The sequence below is a fragment of the Rhea americana genome, unplaced genomic scaffold (assembly GCF_003343005.1).
Source record: "Rhea americana isolate MKP2758 unplaced genomic scaffold, rheAme1 scaffold_70, whole genome shotgun sequence".
NCBI classification, from domain to species: Eukaryota; Metazoa; Chordata; class Aves; order Rheiformes; family Rheidae; genus Rhea; species Rhea americana.
Window position 1 is genome coordinate 1501869 of NW_028186868.1, and position 22756 is coordinate 1524624.

The following is a 22756-nucleotide window of genomic DNA, read 5'->3' on the forward strand; positions in this document are numbered from 1 at the left end:
CGGCGGCGGAGAGCGGCCCGGGGGCGTGCGGCGCCGCCGGCTTAGGTAGGTGTTGGAGGACAGCGCTTCTCAGCGCCGGGTCCTTGCCGAGGTTGCTCGTAGTCTTCTCTTTTTTATATATAGTAATCTCTTCCCCTCAGCCCCCCCCCCTTTTATTTTTCCAGTCTATTTCTGACSTATGGGTATCCAGTAGGGAGGTGTGTGTGTGTGGGGGGGTTGTTGTCAGGGTTTTTTCTTTCTTCTTTTTTCCCCAAAGTTTTGTTATATTTGGATAAAGTTAACGGAACAACGTCTTAGCACAACACGTGTGTTCGTCTTTAGTCATCTGTTGGTACATGGTGCCATTTCTGCACACGTGTGTCGTGATAATCTTTGAAATCAACGGTAGGAAATTATTTCCTTTCAGAACTGAGAAACCTACTTCATTTTTTAAGTTTTTTTTTTCTTGATGCAGTGCAAAAACATTAAGCATGAACAGATGTTATCCTTTATCCTCTGAAGAYCACAAAAGTGGGGGAAGCTTAATTTTCTGGTGAAGGACCTCTGAGAGTGCTTTGGGAGTCTCAGAAATTCACCTGTAGAGCAGGAGTGCTTCCACTCTCTGTTCTGCTTTCAGGTGTTAATGTCTGTGTCTCCTCAAGCTTTGATTGACTGTATCACAGTCGTTTCTGAAATCAGATAAACTTCGGCCTTGGCATACTGCTTATGGGAGACCCTGTCCCAAATAGGCTGTTGTAGAGTCCAGCTTATGCTTCACGTTCTGAGTTGGCATCGGAGAGCTCTGGCCTTGCAAACTTGGGCCACCCCGTGCCCTTGGGAGGGCTGGATCTCTGCCTAGGTGGGGTGTGAGGGGAGCTGCATAATTTCCCAGACTTGTTGCTGCTTCTCTCCATAAAACTCTCACCCTCGCTAGGCCTTATCCAGATCTCTGCACGCCCAGTTCCTGACAGGCATTAACAGCCTCAAATTTCAGGTCCAAGGGGAAAGARAAGGAAAAGGAACTGCTGAGGGCTTGAGAAAGGTGCTTAGATACGCCAACAGTTTTATTGCCAGTAGGATCACACTGCATTCTGGTAATCCTGGAGTTTGTATTAGAATCTCCTTTCTCATTCCTAAGTGCTTCTAGCATGAGAACCTACTAATGCATCTCACCAGGGCACACGTTTTGGCACTGATCCCTGTAGTTGCAAGGGAGAAGCCCAGCAAACAGCGTTCCTTTAGGATTTTCTTTGGGATTGCTATAGATGCTGCTAACATTGTATCGTGAGTACCAACAGTAAGAGTTAGGTTAGACCAAGCCAATGTAACCCTTCTCTTCAGGATTCTTGAAAGAAATGTCACTGAGGACTTCACTCCTACTCTTTTGAGAGCAGCAGTCCAAATGAAGTGCTCCATCTGTTTCAAATGTGGGCTTCTGCAAAAAACAGAGCATTCCAGGTCATTTGCTTATTGGATGTCTTGAGACTCTTTTTTTTTTTTTGGTTGTCAGCTTCTTCCCCTTTGTATCTATGCTCAACTACAGACAGAACCGTGAACCAGTTAGTCCTTGTGGACTCTAGATATGCTGAGATTCAGGCCATGACAGTTGCTCATCTACAGAGGAGTGGGGTGTTGCAGGTTCCTTAGCTGGAAGGAACTTCAAATGAGCAGTTTCAGTGCTTTATTTTGGCTGCTGTAGATCTTTTCAACATGGAGTTCACTCAGCTGGAACAAACGTGATCTCTGGAGTTCGTTGCTGTTGAATGGGATTGACTGTGTTGACTGGAGTTTACCTTGGCTGGATTCTTTTGTTCCGAGGGAGACCAGTCCCATGTTGCTTGTRTTGGTATACCTGACTATCCCAGGGCATAGATGTTTTTGAATTGGGTAATGATTTGAGTTGTATTTTGTTGTGAAGCTGCCCTAGCTAATTGAACTCAAGCTGTAGTGGTTGCCTCCAAGAATGCTCACTGCTACCTGCGGAGCATTTTTTTTAACACATGTAGTCCATGTGTATGTTTACTTGTCTTCTCTTCATAGACTAATAAGGCTACCATCCAGTTTTCCAGGTGAGAGGCACTGATGTTGTAATAGGGGCAACAGTATCTCAGTATGAGGTAAAGCAGTGTGGTACCTTATAGATACTGCCACAGCAACATAATCTCCAGGCATGATCACTTCTGGCACATGGTTATTCAGAGTTAAAATTGGCCATCTATCTCCAAACTCCTGTAAATAACTTCTTCGCTCTTGTATCCTGATGTTAATGATTTATGAGAGGTCATTTTTCAGAAATGTGGATTTTTTTGGATCTTGATTTCTGTTTGTCAGCAGAGCTTATGAATGCCTGCACCATCCTAGCCCATGTAGGGAAGGAATACCAGRGTTCCTCACTGACTCTCAGATCTCCACCATCCCCAGTATTAGAACTAACTGTTCCTCCAGTCCTACTAATTTAATCTGGAGCAAGAGCAGCAAAAGACTCGGTAGGTGTGTGAGGCTGAGGCTGCCCTGTGACATTAGATGATCTTGCTGTCTTTGTTTTTGGCTTCTCTGATTTTTATATACCATGCAGCTATGTTTTATGAATTCTAGTAAAAGTAGTTCAGGGGCTACCTGGTCTTGGAGTTAAATTGCCACCCACGATGTTCCAGTAGTCAAAAATCATGAAAGCTGCTCTAATGTAGAAGAGAAGGGTGGATGCAGGGTTGGGCTCATAATTAATCAGTGAATTCATGATTATTTTTTCCTATAATTGTCAGTCTTTATGAAAACTAAGAATGACTTATTAGAAGGTTTACTGATTGAGATATGAGGKTTTTTTTTCCTACTATATATTAAATTTCAGCTTGTATAATCTGAAGAAGGGAGAAAATGGGGAACTTTGTAGCCAAGATAAAGATGGACAAGGCAGCTGTGCTCAGTATTTAAAAAAGAGAGGGTTAATAATTTGAGATTTCCTTACATAGATTTCCATGCTCAGATCTTTAACATCACTATTCATTCAGTGTTTAAAATTTCCACAGCGGTTAGGGGAAAGTACCTGAGAATCTAGAATTTTCCTCCTAATTCAAGGTCTCTTTAAGAGTTGACTGTGGAGAGACTTCAGTCTGAAATTTAATATTTAAGTAATTAAATACTCCATCATACTTGCAGCAAAAAGATGTTACTGTAGCGACTAGAAAATTGATGTTGGATTAAAACTCATTTTATACTTTTGCTGTTATAGCAACTGTATTAGGCCAGATTTCTGTAGAGATATTATTGTAATTTAGAGTGTGCTGTTGTAACAAACCACAGTATCTGGGGATTTTGATAAACGCTATTCAGAATTCAGTGCTTGATACGTTTCATGGCTCACCAGCTCCAATTGTAGTGATGCACCTAAGCACAAGTGGCCTTATAAAGAGACTATAAACCATAATCTTCCTACTTGCTGCTTAAAAGTAGAATATTTTGAAATGTAAGAGTGTGAAGAAAGTTAGACATTTGATTTCTCCAGAAAATTGGAGAACTGAGAGAGGTTTTCCTCAAAGTTTGTGGGCACCTCAATGAAATGTATGTATTGTAATATAAAAGGATCAATACCAATAAGTTCTGATTTCTTGACAATTTTTGTATGAAATATTTGCAGTGTTTTACAGTATGTTTTATGTGTTACAACATTTATATTTTATAAAATTACAATACTGCATTAGTACTCACTGATACTTCCTGTAAGAGTGCTTGAGTATAGAAGATTTCTGACTGAACTGTTTGGAAATTTACCAAAAATCTCTGATCATTCCTATGTGTGATTTTTTTTTTTCTCCCATAGATTTGTTCCCCTCTAAACACGAACAATTATCAGGTAATATTTYGTTTGTTCTGTTGCAGGTGTGGACATTGTCAGCGTCTGCAACCTACCTGGAATGATTTAGGAGATAAATACAACAGTATGGAAAACCCACAGGTCTACGTTGTTAAAGTGGATTGTACTGTAGATATTCCGTTGTGCTCTGAATTTGGTGTTCGAGGATACCCAACGTAAGTATAATGGTGTATGCTTCTGTTACTTTTTCTTGTAGTTTTCCATGATCCTTTGCCAGTTTGTTGAAGCTAACTTCTAAGCTATATWTTTTTTTATAGTTTTCTTTGTAGTCCTTTGTACTTCATATGTTCGTTTTAAGTCTTTGTACTACACTGCCAAGTATTATATGACATATCCCTCCCTCTCCCTCCCTCCCTCCCTCTCCCTTTCCTCAAAAGCTAATTTATATCTTGGAAGATGGCTGTGTTTTAAGTGCAGTCCAGAGGTGTTYCTTTCCTGTTTCCTCTCCCCGCCCCCAGCCCAATAGGACTATTCTCTCGAGCAGTAGTATGCAACACTGTTGTGACAGACCTGATCTCAGTTAATCATCTTTTTGAAAATAATTTGTTGCATGTTCAGGTACACAGTACTGCTCACAGTTAATGTATCAGTGATCTCTTAAACTGCTGAGTGAACCTGGTGTTCATAAAACGATAAATTAATAGTACCATCTAGCATAGTGGTGGTGGTGCTGTACAGACTTTTCTACATAATTTTGCTTATTTTGGTCTAGGAGAAATTAATTTGGATTTTAAATTTGTTAAACCTATCTTGTTATAAAGGATATATGCTATATTACATCAGCTCTGGGAGAAAGAACATAATCTAGAGTATCCTTGAGAAATCAGAATGGGTAGCACTTTTGGGCTGGATACACCTACACCCTTTCTAGCTGCGAAAAGGAGCAAAAAAAATTTTTTTTCCACATGTTATCTTTAAAGCTTCTTGCAGAAATTGATAGGATTTTTTCAACAACTTTACTAGTAACTTGTCTTTGTGGGGATAAGGGGAAAATACTGTCTTCTGTAGCCCTTCCACACCYTGTTTTTTTTTGTTTGTTTGTTTGTTTTTCTCCCTGTGCTGACCTTGTCCAGTGTTACTGCTGTCCCCAGCAACGGCCTGAATTTGATGTGTGCTCCTGTCTATACTGGCTTTGAGGCAGATGAGTACAACAGATTAGAAGTTGAAAATTATAAATAGCCAAGCCCTCACTGGAGTAGGAATCATCCTTAAGGATGGTTTATGGTTTAGTTCTGCTAGAAATGCTGGGAAACAGTGAATTTTGCAATTTTATTTAAATATCCCTCMAAGTGAACTCTGGTCACTCTGGTCTTTGTGTACTTGAACAGTTTATATTGTGGTGCTGTTTTTGTAAAATAGAAAAGGTGGTACAGGTTTTGAATGGACATGTATTTTTTTTTAAACCTCCTTTCTAAGATTTTTGAACATTTGAGGATAGATAGTGTTCATTTTCACCTACTTGAAAAGTTCAAATAAGAATGCAGTCATCTGCTAGTTATAGCAATGAGATGAAGAAGAATTCATAATTTCAGTTTTCTTACTCTCTGAATCRGGGACAAGATAAACCAGCCCATCTAACTTGTTCTTAAAAACCTCCAGTAARGGAGATTTCACAAGTTTCTGAGTCACAGAAGGGCTGTTGCAAGTCTAGGGTGTGTTGTTCCTTACACTGCTTTTCCAAACYCTTGTCAAAAGAAAGGCTGCATCCTCCTTCCGCCTTCTTGAGAGTGAAGCTGGCTGGGATGCTGCCAGCTGGTCCCTGCACTTGTCAGTACAGTTGTCCCATGGTTATTCGGTGCTGTAAAATACTCCCTCAGCTGAATTGGAGAAAACTTGTCCTAATTTGGATGAAATAAAGTTACAGCTGGCTTTTAAGCTAATGCCTTGGGKTTTTTTTCTCGATAATCTTCAAAAGTATTGCCATAAGGTGTACTTTAGATGTTTTTGTTTTATTTTTGTTGTTTCCTCTTGTTAGAAAGTTGTGCTTTTTSTCAAAAAATTTGACCTCTCATCACAATGAATACTTAGGAATTTATAAATAGAAAAGACAGTAGGAATTTCTTTCCCTTTTGAATGCATTTGAATTATACGGTTTTGCAACACTTTAGTATGTTCATTTTTTCCAATTTGCAGAAGAGAGAGAAACATCTAAAGAGGAGGRAAAAAAAAAAAGAAAATGTGGCAATACCACATCTTAGCAAGGGGGACTGAGGGTTAAGTATGGAAAGTTGATATGGACARTCGATAATTGGATAATATGGATAACTGGTTTTAATTCGCTTTAAAAATTAAGACCAGATCAGAAGTGGATATTGTCCCTTTGTCAAATATGCTTCCAGTTTTAACTTAATCAAATATTTAATAGTAAGTTTTAAGTAATTTGTGGAAAAGATTTGATAGCAATTGCTAAATGTTATATGAAGTCCAAAGATCCTTACAAGCAATCACTTATCTCTTTGTTTCAATGTGTTTTCAGTCAATTTAATACCATGTGAAAAGTCATGTTTCAAGAGTAATCTTGGAATGAAAAATGAAAAAGAAATTCCTGAGAAAATAAACTTTTTTTTTTTCCTTGGGGGTGGAGAGGGGAGAACAAAACAAAATGGATGTGTTTTGGCAAACTGAAATAGAGTCATAAGCATAAAGAATAATTAACCTCAGAACTGGAATCTACAATGTTTTATTTGGGTATGCTTACTGATCAAAACAATTAAAATATTTTGATTTTTAACTTGGTATCTCTGCCCATTATCTTTAAAATCCCCCTTTAAAGTTTATATGGAAATGAAAGAGGTGTCCTAAGGTATAGCAGTGACCCTTAAAGTTGAGAGAGAGGCCTGATGCTAATGTGAATAATCWGGAGAGATCTTACTGTAGCTTAAGCTGAATTGCTGTGAGTTAGCAAAGAGTTTTAACTTCCTGAGAATATTTCATGTGTGAAAAATTTTACTTCATTCTTTTCTACATTTTAATCTTTTAGCCTGAAACTGCTTAAACCAGGACAAGAACCTCTGAAATACCAAGGTCCTAGAGACTTCCAGGCATTGGAAAACTGGATGTTGGAGAAACTAAATGAGGAACCAGCTGTAAGTTAAAAGGAAATAGGAAAAGGAAATATTTCTTTCTGCAGACCTGCTGCTCTCATTTATGTAGGTTAAGTTTCACTTTCCAGGAGGAAATCTGCTCCTGAGAATAAAGTTCAGATGGCAATAACAATATGGAACAGTTTCCAAATAAGTCAGAATAGTAATTAAAACTGACATCCTATGACGTGSCCTTTGTTTCCTGTATTTCAAACTATGGTTCATAATGCCATTTTAAATCAAGTATTAGCATTTTCATGTTTTAAGATAAAATTTTGTGTCYATTCAGTTGATACCTGGAGGCCATAATGTTTTCAGAGGAAGAGAGTTGATTTAGTTATAATTGGTATAAACTGTATTTGTGTTGGTCTTGGCATCCCATGTTGTTATGAGGAAATTATCTTTAGCTCAGTTATTAGCTGATAATTTTGTAGCCTAAAGAAAATAATCAGTCAAGCAGGTTTACCTAGCATCATCACTAGGGAAACCACTGAGTTTAGGGGTAGTACTCAAATAGGTCAGCCAAGCCTTACCTACAGTTAAATTATTATTTTTTTTTAAATCAGGACAAAGCTTAAGTGATTGTTGATCACAGTTAAAACATGATTATATTTAAATAAATTTCATGTTATGATATTTTTAATAATTAAACATTAAATGCTAAACTATTTTAAGAAATATACTTTGATTTTATTTTTTTTCCTACTCTGATCTAGCATTTAGTGCATAGGCATGCTCTTTAATTAAAATGCAGTGTGTTTGCTGCAACTTACCTATTAAGTGTTTGCTCCTTTTCCGTTGTTGCTCATCTCATGGCATCATTAGGTCCCTCCTCCCTGCATTAGGTGAGCAGAAAACAGCTTTCTCACTATTTTTAAAGAGCCAAAAGACCATCAAAACTAGTGTGATGGCAGATGTAGCYGATCCGTGAATCGGTGGGGGAAAACCATTAAGCAGTCTAAGTGTATGAATATATGATGACGTTAAGAATGTTGAGCAGTTGCTGTGCACTGTGACTGTACTGTGGCATGGTGAGAGACTGTTACTTCAGTGACTGTGATAGCTGTTTTCCATGTGGTAATCTTTTTGTACATTTTGCATTAAAGTAATTGTTAAGAAACATTTGATACTCTAAATTAAGCAAAATTAGGAGGACACCGTGTTAGAGTGTAAGGTTAAYAACACTGTCACAGAATGGCATGATATAGGAATCATATACTGTGTATTTACTGTATGAGACAAATATACATTATTTTTTTTCTCATGAATAGGATCTAGAATCTGATGTGGAGCCACCAAAAGCACCTGAGCCCAAGCAGGGACTGTATGAACTCTCAGCAGACAATTTCAAGATGCACATAGCAGAAGGTAATTACTTTTTTCATAAGCAAGACAGATCTGCTTACAGAGAATTCAGTAGTGAGAAGTCTGYAACAGAAATGTTAGTTTTAAAGGTATCCCATTCCGACTTTCTTTTCCAACATAYTGAAAGGGGATGAAATGATACATGGTGTAAAATGCACTGGTTTCATTACATATTGCATACTATAAGAAAAGTTTAAGAACAGTAATCCAGTAAGAAAATAGTAATGTTAGGGCCCTAAATCACGTGTAAGAAGCAGCARGTGAGCTTGCTTGACTAACTTCTCTTTTGTATGTGCTCCTCACTCAGTTGCATTCTTGCCACTCACCGAGTGTTCCTGCAAGTCCCACTTCCTCTTTTTCTAGGCATTGACTAGTTTGTACTCCCAAGCTGCTTTTCTAGCCAAATACAATACCCCCTTCTTACTGCACCCCAGTCTGGATCCTTATTTGGTACTKTTCAGCCTCCTTCCTCCAGAATTTAATGTAGACAAAACACCTAGCTTCAGTTTGGCCATTTCTGAAAATGTTTTGTCTGGAAGCTTTAAAAATAAGCCTAAATATGATACCTAATGTGGGAAATCTTACCTCCACACAGTGGGTCTTTAAAAGAAATGAGGAAGATCTTACACTACAAACTTTTGGGCCACCATAATAACARGTGACCGTACTGTCTCCGTCTTTTTTTCTTGAAGGCAAAGACAAGACTAAGTTAACTATTTATGGTCGTGTGGTACCATGAGTGAGAGAGATGAATATTAGAACTTCTTCAAGTAACCATTAATTAATTAGAAATATTTTCAGATGTAAAAGTGTGTTTTGTGCCGCTAACTTAAATTTTACCTTTGTATATAGCTTAACACTGAATTACATCAAAATTCCTTATGAGTTTTTCCCTGAGCCTTCAGAGACACACTGAACATTAAACCACAACACGCGCTATTTTCGCAGTCTGTAAATTTAAGTTCAGTGCACGTGTAAATGTCTTAAGCTATAGCCATTGCCATTTGAACATACATGGAGTAGGTGGTCTTCCCGTTGTACTTTATTGTTGAGCAGGTTTATGATCACCTGTAAATGTTGTCCCCTCTTGACTTCTGTCACAAGAAATTCAGTCCTTAGGCTTAGGAGTTCCAGTTGGATTGTTGACTTTTGTTCTTAATCAGTCTCCCTTTACCTTTTTGGTGCTCTAGGGCTATTTTCCCGTCAGGGTGGAGCCCAGAGCATGCAATTATAAAATAGTTATTTCTGAGTAGATGTTCTCATTATTCATGGGAAATTTCATTTGCAGTTTACTTTGCCAAAGTGAAGTAATTCGGATCAGCTTGAAAGCATTCCTGGTTAGGCAAGTTAGAGTTCACTACTACTGCAGTTTACATTTCCTAGTTATTTTGTGGCATCTTTTGTCTGACTTTTCTTCTGTGAGCAAGACCTCAAACTAGAACAGAATTCTAGTGATAYCTGTCCCAAAGCAGTCTTCAAAGGATTGCAGCTAATGCTTTTAAAAAGAACTTTGCTCAGCTGCTGGTGTTTCCTTCAAATGCATTTTTTTGTTTGTTTTAATTACATTTATTTTTGTATTGTATTAGTAGAGCATTGCCTTGATGTGTGCAAAAGCATGCAACATCTTGAATTAATACTAATCTTAATTGAAGGAAATTACATATTCTGGTACTCTTCAATTGAGTTTATGCTTTTAAACTAAGCACTAGTATAAGAAAGTAAATTTTTGTGGTGTCCCATAGAGAGGAGAGTCTGTAATAGCRACAACCATTTCTGAACAGTTAACATGAAAATACAAAGGGCAGGGCAGAGGAGGGGAATTGTAAGCTGAACAATTATTTGCATAGCTCAGAGACTTGATGCAGTGATGTTTGCTTAGAAATGTGTAAGCTGAAGTCTAATATTTACATTGATTAATGCTGTTATAAATACGTAGTCCTTTGTGGTTCTTTCTAYTGCGGATTTGTGCAAGTAATTGACTTGGTAGAAATTAGAAATTCTAGCAACTGGTTAGGCTAAAAATATGATAATTTTAATAACTCATTTGTTGGCTTGAGATTGTGAGGGATTTCAGGGAAATCAGGAATACTATGATACTGCATGCAATATTGAAAACCGAATTGCTGAAGTTTTCTCTCCTTGCCTTTATTCCACTTTATGTCCTATCGCAGTCTGCGATTACTATCTAGTCTTTTAATTGTAGCCAAATTCATTCTAAATGAGTTGAATATAACCTCCTTTTTTTTTTTTTTTTTTTTTTTTTCCCTGACTTGTAAGGTAATCACTTTATCAAATTCTTTGCCCCTTGGTGTGGTCATTGCAAGGCTTTGGCCCCAACATGGGAACAGCTGGCTCTTGCATTTGAACRTTCGGAAACTGTCAAGATTGGCAAGGTTGGTGAAGTGCTTTTTTCTTAATCTATTTTGCGTGAATGAATGTTTCAGCCAAGTATCACGCTATTCATTCTGTGCTCTGCAAAGAACAGTTCTGTTTTGTCTGTCACTTTGTAAGCCCTTTTACCTTTGTACTTCCTATTTTAATTTGGAGATTTTTTTTCTTCCATATCCAATAGACTTAGTTCACCTTATTTTGAAGAGATGGCTGATTTGTTGGAATTTACAGGACTTTCCCTTTTTAAGCAAGGACTTGAGAGATGTTTAACACAGCTCTGTTTCAGAGTCTGAAGGAGTAAGTCAGGTACTTTGGAAGATGGGAGTAGTATTTTGAGACTTACTTTTTATTATGCTTCCCTTTTGTCAAAACTTGATAGATTTCAGTATTTATTTTGAGTGGGAAAGTGACTTACACTGATTTGCTGTTTACAGCACTGGATTTCTTTCTAGACCTACAGGACCTAATGATGAGTTCTTTCTTTCTTTCTTTTTTCTTTTCCTTTTTCTTTTTTCTTTTTTTTTTTTTTTTTTTTACTCCCATAGAGCTTTCTAAAGGTTTCAGGTAGTCTTCCACCTTAAAAACTGATATCTTGTCCTGCTTTACTATTTCCCTTAGGGATGATAACCAGATTCTGTGGTGTATTTACCATGGGAGCTTGTTACTTGTACGTGGAGTGACTCCTATGCAGAGGTATGGAGGTGGTCCTGCAATTGCAGTTACTCACTTTATTTGCTGACCCATACCTAAGTGCAGGTGGCTAATGATGTGAATCGCTCTGTATTTGCCAACAGTGGAAAACCTACTGSGCACAACTTCCATATCCTTAAGCCTTCAGATTGGCTCTACTAATATGAAAGACAGCATAACAGTTAGCAGTGCTGTCAGTCTTGCAGAGGGACAAAAAAGCTACAATATTCCCTGTTTCTGCCCTCCTAGCACTTTCTGCTGTTACTGGGGATGATGAGCTTTACTGCTTTTTTCTATGAAAAGAAAGTTCTTTAACTCAGATACACTGTAGAGGTACAGAGCAGGTCTGAGGGGTTAAACTTTGGAGAGGAATGTACATCACTTTGAAACCTGGTAGATATAAAATTAGATTTTTTTTTTCTTTCTGAGAAAACATATCAGAGGTTATTGCTCCTTTGATACTGTTTGGACGAAATGTTGTACTGATTTACCTCTTGAAAATCTGGAATGCTTGCTGTATGATAAAATCATTGTTTAGCTTACATATCTTCTTTGAAGCTATCTTTCTCTGTTACCCGGAGAAGTATAAACCAAAAACTTCCAAAATCTATGTTTTATTCAGTTTTCTGTTGTGTTCAAGCATTGCATGGTTACTGTTACTGATATTTGCTATTTAATAAAGCCACTAAGATTTGCCCCGATGCCTCGTCAATTTTGTTAACAAAATCGTTTTYGTAAAGTTAACTTTATGAAACTATTTGAAACACATCTTCACTAAGACTGTAAGTCTGTAAGTAAACAGGAAACACAACTGTTTAAGAAGGTTGAATGCTGACCTTCATGTAATCTGGCGGAATAGTGTCTTAATAGCAATGCTGTCTACTGACAGGATTCTGTGTAATCTTTGAAGCTGATCTACAGTGATCTGGAACAAAATGTTTCTAGYGTAAAATTCAAATGCTTTGTCAAGCAAAGGCTCCCTTGCTTCAGTTACCTTTTCTCTTCRCTTTGAAAAAGATTATAAACTGATGACTTTACAGATTGGTATATGGAAAATTAGAACTGAATGTTGCTACGTACTTGGAATTTTCCTTGGAGTAAAGTAAATTAACTTATGAGTTGTTGACATGTCTTCTAATTTTAGAGTGGTCTTACTTATTTACTGGCTCTTTTTTTAAAAAATCTTTACTTTGAAGCTCTCTCATATTAGTATTTTGTGTCTTGTTGTCTATGTAGTGATTTTATTCACTGAAAACACCAGCGCTTATTTTAATTGGAGTATTTAATTATGTCTTCATTGCTTTTTGCTACTGTTTCTGCTTCCTTCTATCCATGTCATGTCTGTGTTCTCCTGCCTCCCAAAACACACACAGCTTCCCAATTAGACAACCAAAACACTCTTTGGAAGGCAAACATAATAGTTCACAAGACATTACTTGCTACTGACTTTTGCCAAGACATGCATTGCTTGCACCTGTATTTYCTGAGATTTTAATCTTAAGGGAGGGTATGATACTTGTTGTCTGTTTATTTTATGGACTAAATGATTTATAATTCTTTTCAAAATGTAGGTTGATTGTACCCAGCATTATGAAGTCTGCTCTGAAAACCAAGTTCGTGGCTATCCCACTCTCCTCTGGTTTAAGGATGGTGAAAAGGTGAGTCTGCAAGCTCCCCAGAAGGTCAGACCATTTTTTACTGAATTAAGATGGTTCCTAGGCTATACTTGCATCCTAGGATAAAAGATGAAGTAGGCATATATGAAAGTCTTGCAAGAGAGTTTGAAGATATTGGAGACTTAGTCTGATACTGGAAGAGATTTCCTTGACCCACGTTTATCCACAGAATTTAGAGACTGTTGATGTTTGTGGTATGCAAATACCCATAGGGTATTCATAAATCTATAAGCAATGTCCCTAGGTACACTGGAGAGAATTCTGGGCATATGAGAGAATTCTGGGTATACTTTAACTGAACACCTTACCTCCTATGGAACACAAACAAAATATGTGAAATAGAAATAATAAAAGGTTATATAATCTTCCACAGTATGTATCTGAAGGTTCACATCTGTAAGTGGTGCCTCTCTGCTGATGTCTGAGAATGCAAATTCGTATTACAAATATGAGCACTTGCTATGACACTGGGAAAGTCCTGTGCCCCTAGCTGACCTTTTTCCTTATAGTAATTCTAAGAATTACAGTATTCTGAAGAAGAGTTTTGGGGAAGTAAAACATCTAAAATATTGCATTCATTAACAGCAGCAAAAAAACATTCTAAATAGTATTGTTGCTTATCATATACTTCTCATTTTTAAGGTACTTTGTTATCTATGTATCTATTAAAGTAAATGGATTTTTAATTCCATCCTGCAAGTAGAGAACCCAGGATTCTTCTTTTAGCTCTTGCACACTAAGCTCCAGGGATTTTTTGTTTTTTTTTGCCATATCCATCTTGCATTTCTTCTTTCACAGCTACAGTACAAGAGCTCTAAGGTTTGCCACTTAGTCCAGTTTAGTAGCTGTTGGTTGGGACAATTCTCTAGGCACTCTACCTGGCACTGCAGCTTGTTTCGCTTCTTCTGAGGCAGATGTTTTAACTGCTTGGAGATCAGATAAAATGTTTGCTTCTTTGTCTCATTTTAGAAATAGATCTGGGAGAATATAAGTACATGCAAACATGTGTGATGTTTGGTCTGAGCATACCTATAAGATCAGGCAACCTAGGGAACTGTAATGAAGAAGCATCTAGTTTTTTGTATTCCAACCTGATTCATAAAGAAGATATGGGGCCTTGTTACTGCTTAACCAGCTGTGCCTGCCACATGTCAGAAGCAGAACTTGAAGCTCCAAGAGAGTGCTCATATCAGACAAGGTGGCACATCAAGAGTTAGAGATATTTTTGGTTAGTTAAGCTTCTATCTATGTTTGAGTTTGAAGAACAAAAATGTTCTGATACTCCAGAATGGCTTGTTCAGCTGCTTTGTGCCACTCTCTTCAGATGCTGTACTAAGAGGGATTTTTGAAATAGCCATAGATGGTAACATATTTTGCCAGAACCATAAGATCTTGATGTAGAAAAGTTAGTTGTGCATTTTTGTGATAAGCCAGATAAATATTTTTTTGACACTTCGCCAATTATTGAAGTTTAAGTTGCTCTGAGTTATTTGAATCAAGAATGCAGTGAAAGAAAAAAAAGTCAACCACTGCTGTGTTTGGTAAGGAGGAATCTCAGCCATTAGTCTGAGCAATATATTTCTGTTGACATCAAACTGGCTTTTCTCTATTGGTGGTGTGGTACAATATATTTAAAAGAAAAGAAGAAAAGAGGGAAAAAAAGAAGCCCAACCCTCAAAAAGACTCAGCAATTTCCCATAATCTGACCCAGAAATTCCTGGAAATCTCACTAGCTACTATTGTACTGTTTAGTAAGAAGGGGAGGAGGAGGCTGACAGCCTCAGCCACCCAGCATTGTTGTCTGTAATTCCATCACTCCGTTGTCATAATTGAAATCTGCTGTCGCACCATCTGTGTTGGTTAGAGGTGGTAGAAACCCATGGAAGAAAAGGAAGGGCATTGACCCTGCTTTGCTGAAATGGATACAAACAAGCAGGTACAGACTTCTTACGTGATTTTAAGTTAATTCCTCTGTGATTTAGACCTATTGTGGAGAAGATGGCTATATTTATAAGTAACATACGAATAAAAAAAGMAGGAAGATCTGTAGAAGAAAGTTTTGAAGATACAGGAAATAGTTGAAGAGGTATATCTGTTCTTCGTTCTGGAAGTTTATATGCTGTTTTTTGAACAGTTATTCCTCATCTGAGAGACTTTAGGATGTATCTTGTAGGCCACACCTCATGGGACTGAAATTTGAGTTGCATTCAAAGTGGATATKCAGTGTCTTCAAAGAGATCATCATTCTTTTGAACAGAGAAATGGATGATCATTCTTACCAAGACAGCCAAGGGTAATCATKAATGAGTCAGTTTGGAGATGGACAACAATGGATTTGAGACTGTGAACAGCTCAAAGGGACTCTCCTTTCTTGTCCTCTAGAATCACATAAATATCTGAGGCACGGGGAAGCATTTGAGGCAAACTGTGGCTTCTAAAAGATCTAGYTGGTTGAAGGCTTTATGTGCAGGTTTGGATGGGTGACTTAATTTTCAACACAGTGATCCTGTTGGAGTTGTGTACCCCACAGCAAATGCTTGTTCTCTGTTGCTCCCAGGGTGAACTTAACATATCTAGAGAGCATTGCCTTACTGTATGAATATGGGTTTTTCAAAGATATATGACAAATGTAYGGGCCAGAAGAATGATTGTGTAGTTGGGTAGCATGCATGTCATTTTTTAAGCCCTGTCAGCACTGAACAGAGCTCTCATGGTAACAGAGGAGATGCCTCAAATAGCGATAGGTATTTCATTACTCTTTGCTGTAGCTTTAGGTTCACAGAAACAGAACCTTGAGAATTTGGGCTGAAGTGAGAGATAAAGGTCAAAATGAAAATGTTTTGCTTCTAGATACTCGCTTCTAAAGTATCTTTCATTTAAAGGAAATTTTAGATTGTTTCCTTTTGGCACAGAAGAACCTCCAGCAAATCCTGGAGAGCTGGAAGGACTGGAATGCTACAGAGAGGTTTAAAAACTAGTTAATCATATTTATTATGAATATGTATACACTCAGCAATATTACATTTTTCTGATAATCATTTATTTGCTAAATTAACTGTATATATACGCACTTGCACAAACTATTTGATAATTGTAGGGTGACCAGTACAAAGGAAAGAGGGACTTCGATTCCTTAAAGGAATATGTGGATTCCCAACTACAGAGCTCTCAGAAAGAGCCACCAGCCGATAAACCCACTGAAGCTCCACAGCCACCTGCAGAATCTGCGCGGGCTGAGGTAGGTGCTCCTGTGCTCTGTGGCTGTATGTGTTCAGACTGTTTCAGCAGTCTGTCTCTGTCTTCCATGTGTTACTTACATCTTTTGTAGCTTGACAAGTTCTAAATGTAAAATACTAAATATTTTCCTGGTTACTTTTAGCAATTAATAAGTAGAATCAGATCATAAATCTTAGTGATACTTTTTTACTGACCTGAAGAACTGGAAAAGGTAAAAGAAAAAAAACTGTCTCTTGCTTAATGATTTTAATCAGCTGTTTAGATAGTGGCATAAATGTGGCCTTTTCAGTCTATTGAACTGCAGCACCTTGGTCCATATGATAGCATAATTTGTTGCTATGGAGATAAATGTTACTTGCAAGATTCTGACTTAAAATCAGGAAGATGGCACATCCCTGATTACCCGGGGGAAAAAAAAATCCTAAGCTTATAGACTTATCGCCAGAAATGACAAACAACCAAAAATTATGTAGACTGTTTTAAAAATGTCAAGGTCAGGTGCATTGTGGCAGTAATGCTCTGCCGATTTAGAAGCTTGTTCTAATCATGTTTGTAGGAGCTCTGGAGTTTTTAAATGTAATAGTTTTTGATAGTTTTTAAATAGTTTTTAAACATAAAGTGTTATCAAGTCTGGAAAACACATTTCCTCTGCCCAGAAATTAATGGACAGTGATTTACACTCCCTAATAGAATGAACTTATATTACCATAAATACAGTTTATATGCAGCTATATTCTTTCGTAAAAGAGAATATTACCTTGCCCTTCTCACATTTCCAGTTGAGTTACTTACTTTACWTAAAGTGACTTACAAAAAGTCATGTTAGGTTTCCAGTTTCCATGCCCCTCAAAAAGTAATTTTTTTAATTAACCTCATAGTTGGAAGAYATGCTTGTGTTAGTACAATGCAGAGACTAGTTATTCTTCTTTCTATTTTTAGAGATATAACATAAACCACATGTGCTGTAAATTCCCACTTATGCCTTGATTGTATGAGTACACATGCAAACAGTAAAGAATTGAGGGGAGATTTTTGTAAAATTATATTGGGTACAGTGAAGGAGTAAACGTAGGTCTTTGCAGCTTTACATCCCAGCTTTGGATGCCATCATGTTTTGGTTCCTTATCTTCAGATACCTTTGTTCTGGTTTTGTTTTGGAGAGTTTTGAAACAAGGGGCTAGCCCATGTAGCCAGCAAACACTGACTCTATTTACCATCAGCAGCCCACAGCTGGTTCCACGGGTAGCAAAAGCAATGAGTTCTGACTTGAAATGTGTCTCCCAGTGATGAGCCTCTCTGTGGATTCCCCCATGGCTAATAAGGGCCAAGTACCTGGCAATCTGTTTTCACAAAAGTTGTAGGAACTTTTATATCTGAGAATTAMACTGCTCTGCCAAACATCACTGAAATTAGTCAAAAATGACTTGGAAGTATGAGGGGAGAGTGACTAGCAGATGCTCAGATTAAGTGACTGCATAAACTGCCTTTTCTTAAGAAAAGAAGATACATAGTTCATAGTGCTATTCTGCTGGTAATCTACAGATCTTTTAAATAAATGTGGTTTTTTTATGTGGATCATTGGGAGGACCTTATTTATGGAGCTCTCAGACTTGATATCTTAGACTGTAAATGATGTTTAGAATATCTGGTTTAAATAGCCGTTTAGGAATTTCAGAACAGAAGAATATGTATTCTGATCATTTTTGCTTCACTAAATAATTTCTAATTTCTCCATTTAATAATTAGAAGGTAATTTCTGATTTTGAAATTCTTTAGAGGAGATAATACTTCATCTTAATAGAAAAGTTTATTTTATTAGCTCACAATTATTAACTGTAAACTCTTAAACYAGTGCCTTTAATGTATAATTTTGAATCTCTTTTTGGCTTCTCTTCCTAACACTTACTGCAATAAATGTTAATAAATGTCAATTGAAAAAAAASATAATATTGTCAGTTGCTCTTTTTTCCCCTTCTGTCTGAATCTGAAGCTGTTCATAAGGAAGAGGATTTTTTTTATTTGAATCCCTCCTATCTGTAACAGTCTTGCAGAAAAATGAAGTTTATTATTGTACTGTGCTTTCATACAACATATGTGTGACTGTAAGCAGCATGCTGTCCCCTCTTCACTCCCATATCATTGCTCCTGACATACAGAGTAAAACTTATTCAGGATGTCCATACAAGTGTGGTATGATAATGTTCCTTTTGACAGGCATTTATCTACATCTTTCAGAGGGTAGAACTGAGATATGCTGCTGTTACTCTTTGTATCATTACTACATATATATTTTTTTTTCAACAGGCTTCAGTGCTCTCCCTCTCTGAAAAAGACTTTGATGAAACGATTGCTAAAGGGATCACTTTTATTAAATTCTATGCTCCATGGTAAGCTCTCTGCACCTATTGTTCACAATTATTGCTATTCTAAGCTGTTTGTGCATTTTGAGTTCTATGTAGTACTGTATTTGYTGTCTGGAACTAAAAGGTGAGTTAATTGGAGAATGTGTGAGCTGATAGGAATTACAACAAAAAGGCTTGCTCTGTATTGGCTTCCTTGGGATTCCTCTCTGTGGAAAAGCTGTCTGAGAGAAAAGCTTTATTGTGTCAAGCTCCAGGTARCATACGGAAACAAGGTGTGTGAAACTTCTTTTGCAGGCTTAGCATGCTGCTATGCCTTGATAAAGGAAAGCTGAGGGGAGCCTCTTAGGCTAGTTGAGCACAGAGAACATGCTGAGCTTTGGGTCCTGACTGGCCATAACCAACTGCTGTTGGAAGCCTCATTTGATCCAATGGAAGTTGTTAGACTGAACCTATGGATAGTGGGCTGTTAACTCTTCAAATAACTGAGAAAAGCCAATTTGCACAAGTGACTATTTCCAGATGTTCATAAGAGTATGTTCCATGTAATGTGTGTTTATAACTACATTTCTGCTCGGGTAGAAATGACTGATGCAGGTGGCTTTGATGTAGATATCCAATGGAAGGTGCTGGGGAAGAAAAGTAATGTCCTATCTGGCATCAACCATTACCTGCATATCCAGTAGAGCTTGGGATCCAGTAAGACCCCAGTATTACTTGTTCAGTGAGTTTGTATTTCCCCCTTTTTCCTAGTATTCCCTTTCCAAGACAAAAGGAAGGCTTAAAGTGTSTCTCTCATGGATAATAGACTTGATATTATTTATTTTTAGACTGAATTCCAATAAACTTGCTTGCTACCTTTGTCTTCCATTGCCCAGTCTTTTAGCCACTAGAAGAAGGCTAGCATAGGGGCTGAGATGAGAATGAGGCTGTATTTCACTGTGTGTGAAAGGTATCACATCTCTGGTGTCACCACTGGCCATCCCGTTAATGCAAGACTCTGACAGTACAGAAGGATCTTCTGTCTGTGGTAGTAAAGGGTTGCCATTACAAAGCAACACAGGCAAATGCAGCCTGTATATAAATGTGCCCAACAGTATAAAAATATTGCTTCTTAACTCTGACAGGAAGCATATATTTCTGATTTCACATAGTCTAAGTGATGGCAGTTTTCTCCAGTGTTGTCACCGTGTAATACCAGTGTACAGTTCATCCCCACCCCAACTTCATGTTTACTGCTCTTTCTTCATTCTTTTTATTCTTTCTGTGCACTATCAGGGGTTGAGATGAGTTCTGTGTCTGTTCTGCTACTGCTTTCCCAGTAGAATTGTTTGTTAAACTCAAGTTTATACCTCTGCACAAAGCAGAAAGATTCTAATTTGATTTCTGAACCCAAGTCGTCTTTGCGGATATAGGAGTTCACTACCTGAGAATCTTTTCCTGGAACAGTTTGAGATCAAGCACATGATCCCTTTCTAGTCAACTTTTCTTAACAGTACTGCACTTGAACCSTCTCCTCTGTTTGTGAGATTCTGATGGAGTGTTGCTGGTTCTCACAAATAGTATGAGAGTGTCCGATGGCAAGCTGAGAAACAGTGCTTCAGGATGTGTAGCAAAGAAACAAGTTCTTAACCAGTATATTCTCTCTGGCTGCAATAATCAGAAAGCCACCATTTAGGAAAATTCTTCATATATTTGTGTAGGTGGTATCCTAGTTTAGCTCTGGAAAGCACGCTGTGTTTACAGTTACARTGCATTGCATATAAATGACCTTTTCCTCTTCCAAGTGGCTTAACTTGTGTTGGGATCAGCAAGCACTATTATGTTGCTTGCTACTTCTGTCCTCCAGTTATTTTTGGATAAATATTAATGTTAACCTGCATAGTAATCATAAAATCATCCTGTTCCAGTAGTTGTTGTGCATGGTCAAAAATTCTTTTACCCTGTCACTGTATATTAACAAGATGGCTTAAATATAGACTCAACTGTATTACAAAAACTTCTGCAGAGGCATCTTTCATTATTTTTGTGAATGCCCTGTTTCAGCCATAAGGCAATTAAAGGGCTGTTCTGATAACCCAGCTAAGGTGCAACAACTGCATTTAGTCTAAAATGAGCAATGTAGGTTTAGGTGCTTTGGGAATTCTTCTTGAAGCCAAGTTCAGAATACAAACAAAATTAATACTTTCTTGTGGTTTCTGCTGCTTTATTGTATTACCATGTTCTGTCTTTACATTAATGTTTCGGTATATGTACTCTGTGGACTGCATTCTTACATTACTGTAGGGACATAAGGGATTAAACTGGAAATAGGATTTTTGATGTTATGGATGATATAACARGATTTATTCTATATGTAAGACAAATTAGAATAGGGCCTGTTTTTTTTTTTTCCTCCCTTTGTAAGTAAAGGCTATTGAGTAATGAACAATTTTCAATTGCAGATCTATCTACCACTACCAGTGGTAGTAGTTAAACTTCAAAGAAGGTGAAGTCTTTTTCCAGAAAGTTTCTTAATAAAAAAGTATATTATAATATTGGAATGTTCCTTAAAAATAGAATCTATGTTGAAAAAAAAGTCTCTATTAAAATTGAGTTTCTAGTATCAGTAGGTGCTACATTGCTAAAGGAGGCAGTTGAARCAATTCAGCAAGGTAACTAAAATCTTATTTAAATTAATTAATCCCACAAAGTTAATTTGTACTACATTCTATATYTTATTTAAGACATGTTCATTTCTGAGCGATCTGATTTTTTATTTAAATATTTGTTGTTGTTCTTTGTTTGCTTTTATATTCCTCTTTAAGAGTAAAACGTTAATGCACTGGCATCCAAAATACCATTCCAGAAGAGACTAATAAAGGCCACAGACTACTTCAGYGTTTAACTTATTTAAAATCACTCACCCGTTTTCTTAGTCCATTTGCTGACATAACAGCRTAAGGGAGGTGGAGGCCCATATCATTCGAAAGTAGGAAAGGCAGCTGGTTAAACTTACAGATATCACAGTAAGATAGTACAGATTAAACTAGAAGGTATATCTGCTAAACAAATTTCTCTGTTTCTAGGTGTGGCCACTGTAAGAAYTTGGCTCCAACTTGGGAGAACCTTGCCAAGGAGCAATTTCCAGGTTTGACTGATGTGAAAATAGCAAAAGTAGACTGCACTGTGGAACGTAACGTCTGCAATAGATTTTCTGTAAGTGTGAAAGATCTAAACTGAATTGGATGATACTGTACCAAATGCTGGAGGATCTAGCATGCAGTCTAGCTGGCTGCCTGGTGACAGTGCAGYTGGGTTCTCCGTTAGCAGGAAAATGGTAGTCCAGAACATGGCTGGTGACACAGTTACACATTTTTTTTTCCTCCTGATTGTTTGTTCAGACGCATTCACATTAGTGGATAAAGTTGACAGAGTCCCTAATTTAAGAACCTTTCCTCTGTGAAAACACCAAAGCAGTCTTGTGGCACTCACTGAAAAGTTCTTTTCTTAGTGTTTTTTTTTTTTTTTTTTTTTTTTAAAAAAGACTTTTGGTATTGGTAACCAGACAGTTAAAGATAAGCTGGAGCTGGTGTTTGCAGCTGCTAATAGAAGAGGGACTCTTTTTTAAGCTCTTCTTTTAAAAAAAAGTAAAAAGGCTTTTTAGTGTTTGGTGGTTTTTCAGAATCAAATAAATACAAATGAAGAATACTAGTGAGTTTGGAAATTAGTTACAAGTTTCTCTTTTGTTTCTTTTTCTTTCTCTTTTGTCTTGAAGGTACGTGGTTATCCTACGCTTCTGCTTTTCCGAGGTGGAAAGAAAGTCAGTGAACATAATGGAACAAGAGATCTGGAAGCACTGCATAGCTTTGTCTTGCGTCAGGCAAGGGATGAATTGTAATAAAAGTCTGGATGCTCCATCCCTGGCTGTCTTGTTAAGGGATTAGTGGAGGGATTTTAAATCTTTGCCGATTTTCAAATAGTGTATGGGAGTATTGGGGCATTTTTTTTCTTTTTGAAGGGGGAAATTGAATATATTAAACATTGGTATCTTCCCTGTGTGTGTGTGTTAAAGACATGTCCTGCCCTGTTTGTGAAGGGAAACAAACAAGTACTTACTGTGCA

General features: G+C 37.3%; 1 protein-coding gene across 1 annotated transcript in view; it reads left to right on the top strand.

Moving 5' to 3' along the window:
- TXNDC5 (thioredoxin domain containing 5) overlaps positions 1-22705 on the top strand; it is a 25564-nt gene extending 2859 nt beyond the window's left edge. The window contains exons 2-10 of the mRNA XM_085321665.1: positions 3856-4005; positions 6831-6936; positions 8205-8301; positions 10576-10691; positions 12951-13037; positions 16153-16293; positions 18597-18679; positions 21721-21850; positions 22410-22705. Coding sequence (XP_085177791.1) covers positions 3856-4005; positions 6831-6936; positions 8205-8301; positions 10576-10691; positions 12951-13037; positions 16153-16293; positions 18597-18679; positions 21721-21850; positions 22410-22532 — 1033 coding nt within the window. The 3' untranslated portion in view covers positions 22533-22705. The remainder of the gene's footprint in view (positions 1-3855; positions 4006-6830; positions 6937-8204; positions 8302-10575; positions 10692-12950; positions 13038-16152; positions 16294-18596; positions 18680-21720; positions 21851-22409) is intronic.
- The last annotated feature ends 51 nt before the right edge of the window (positions 22706-22756 follow it).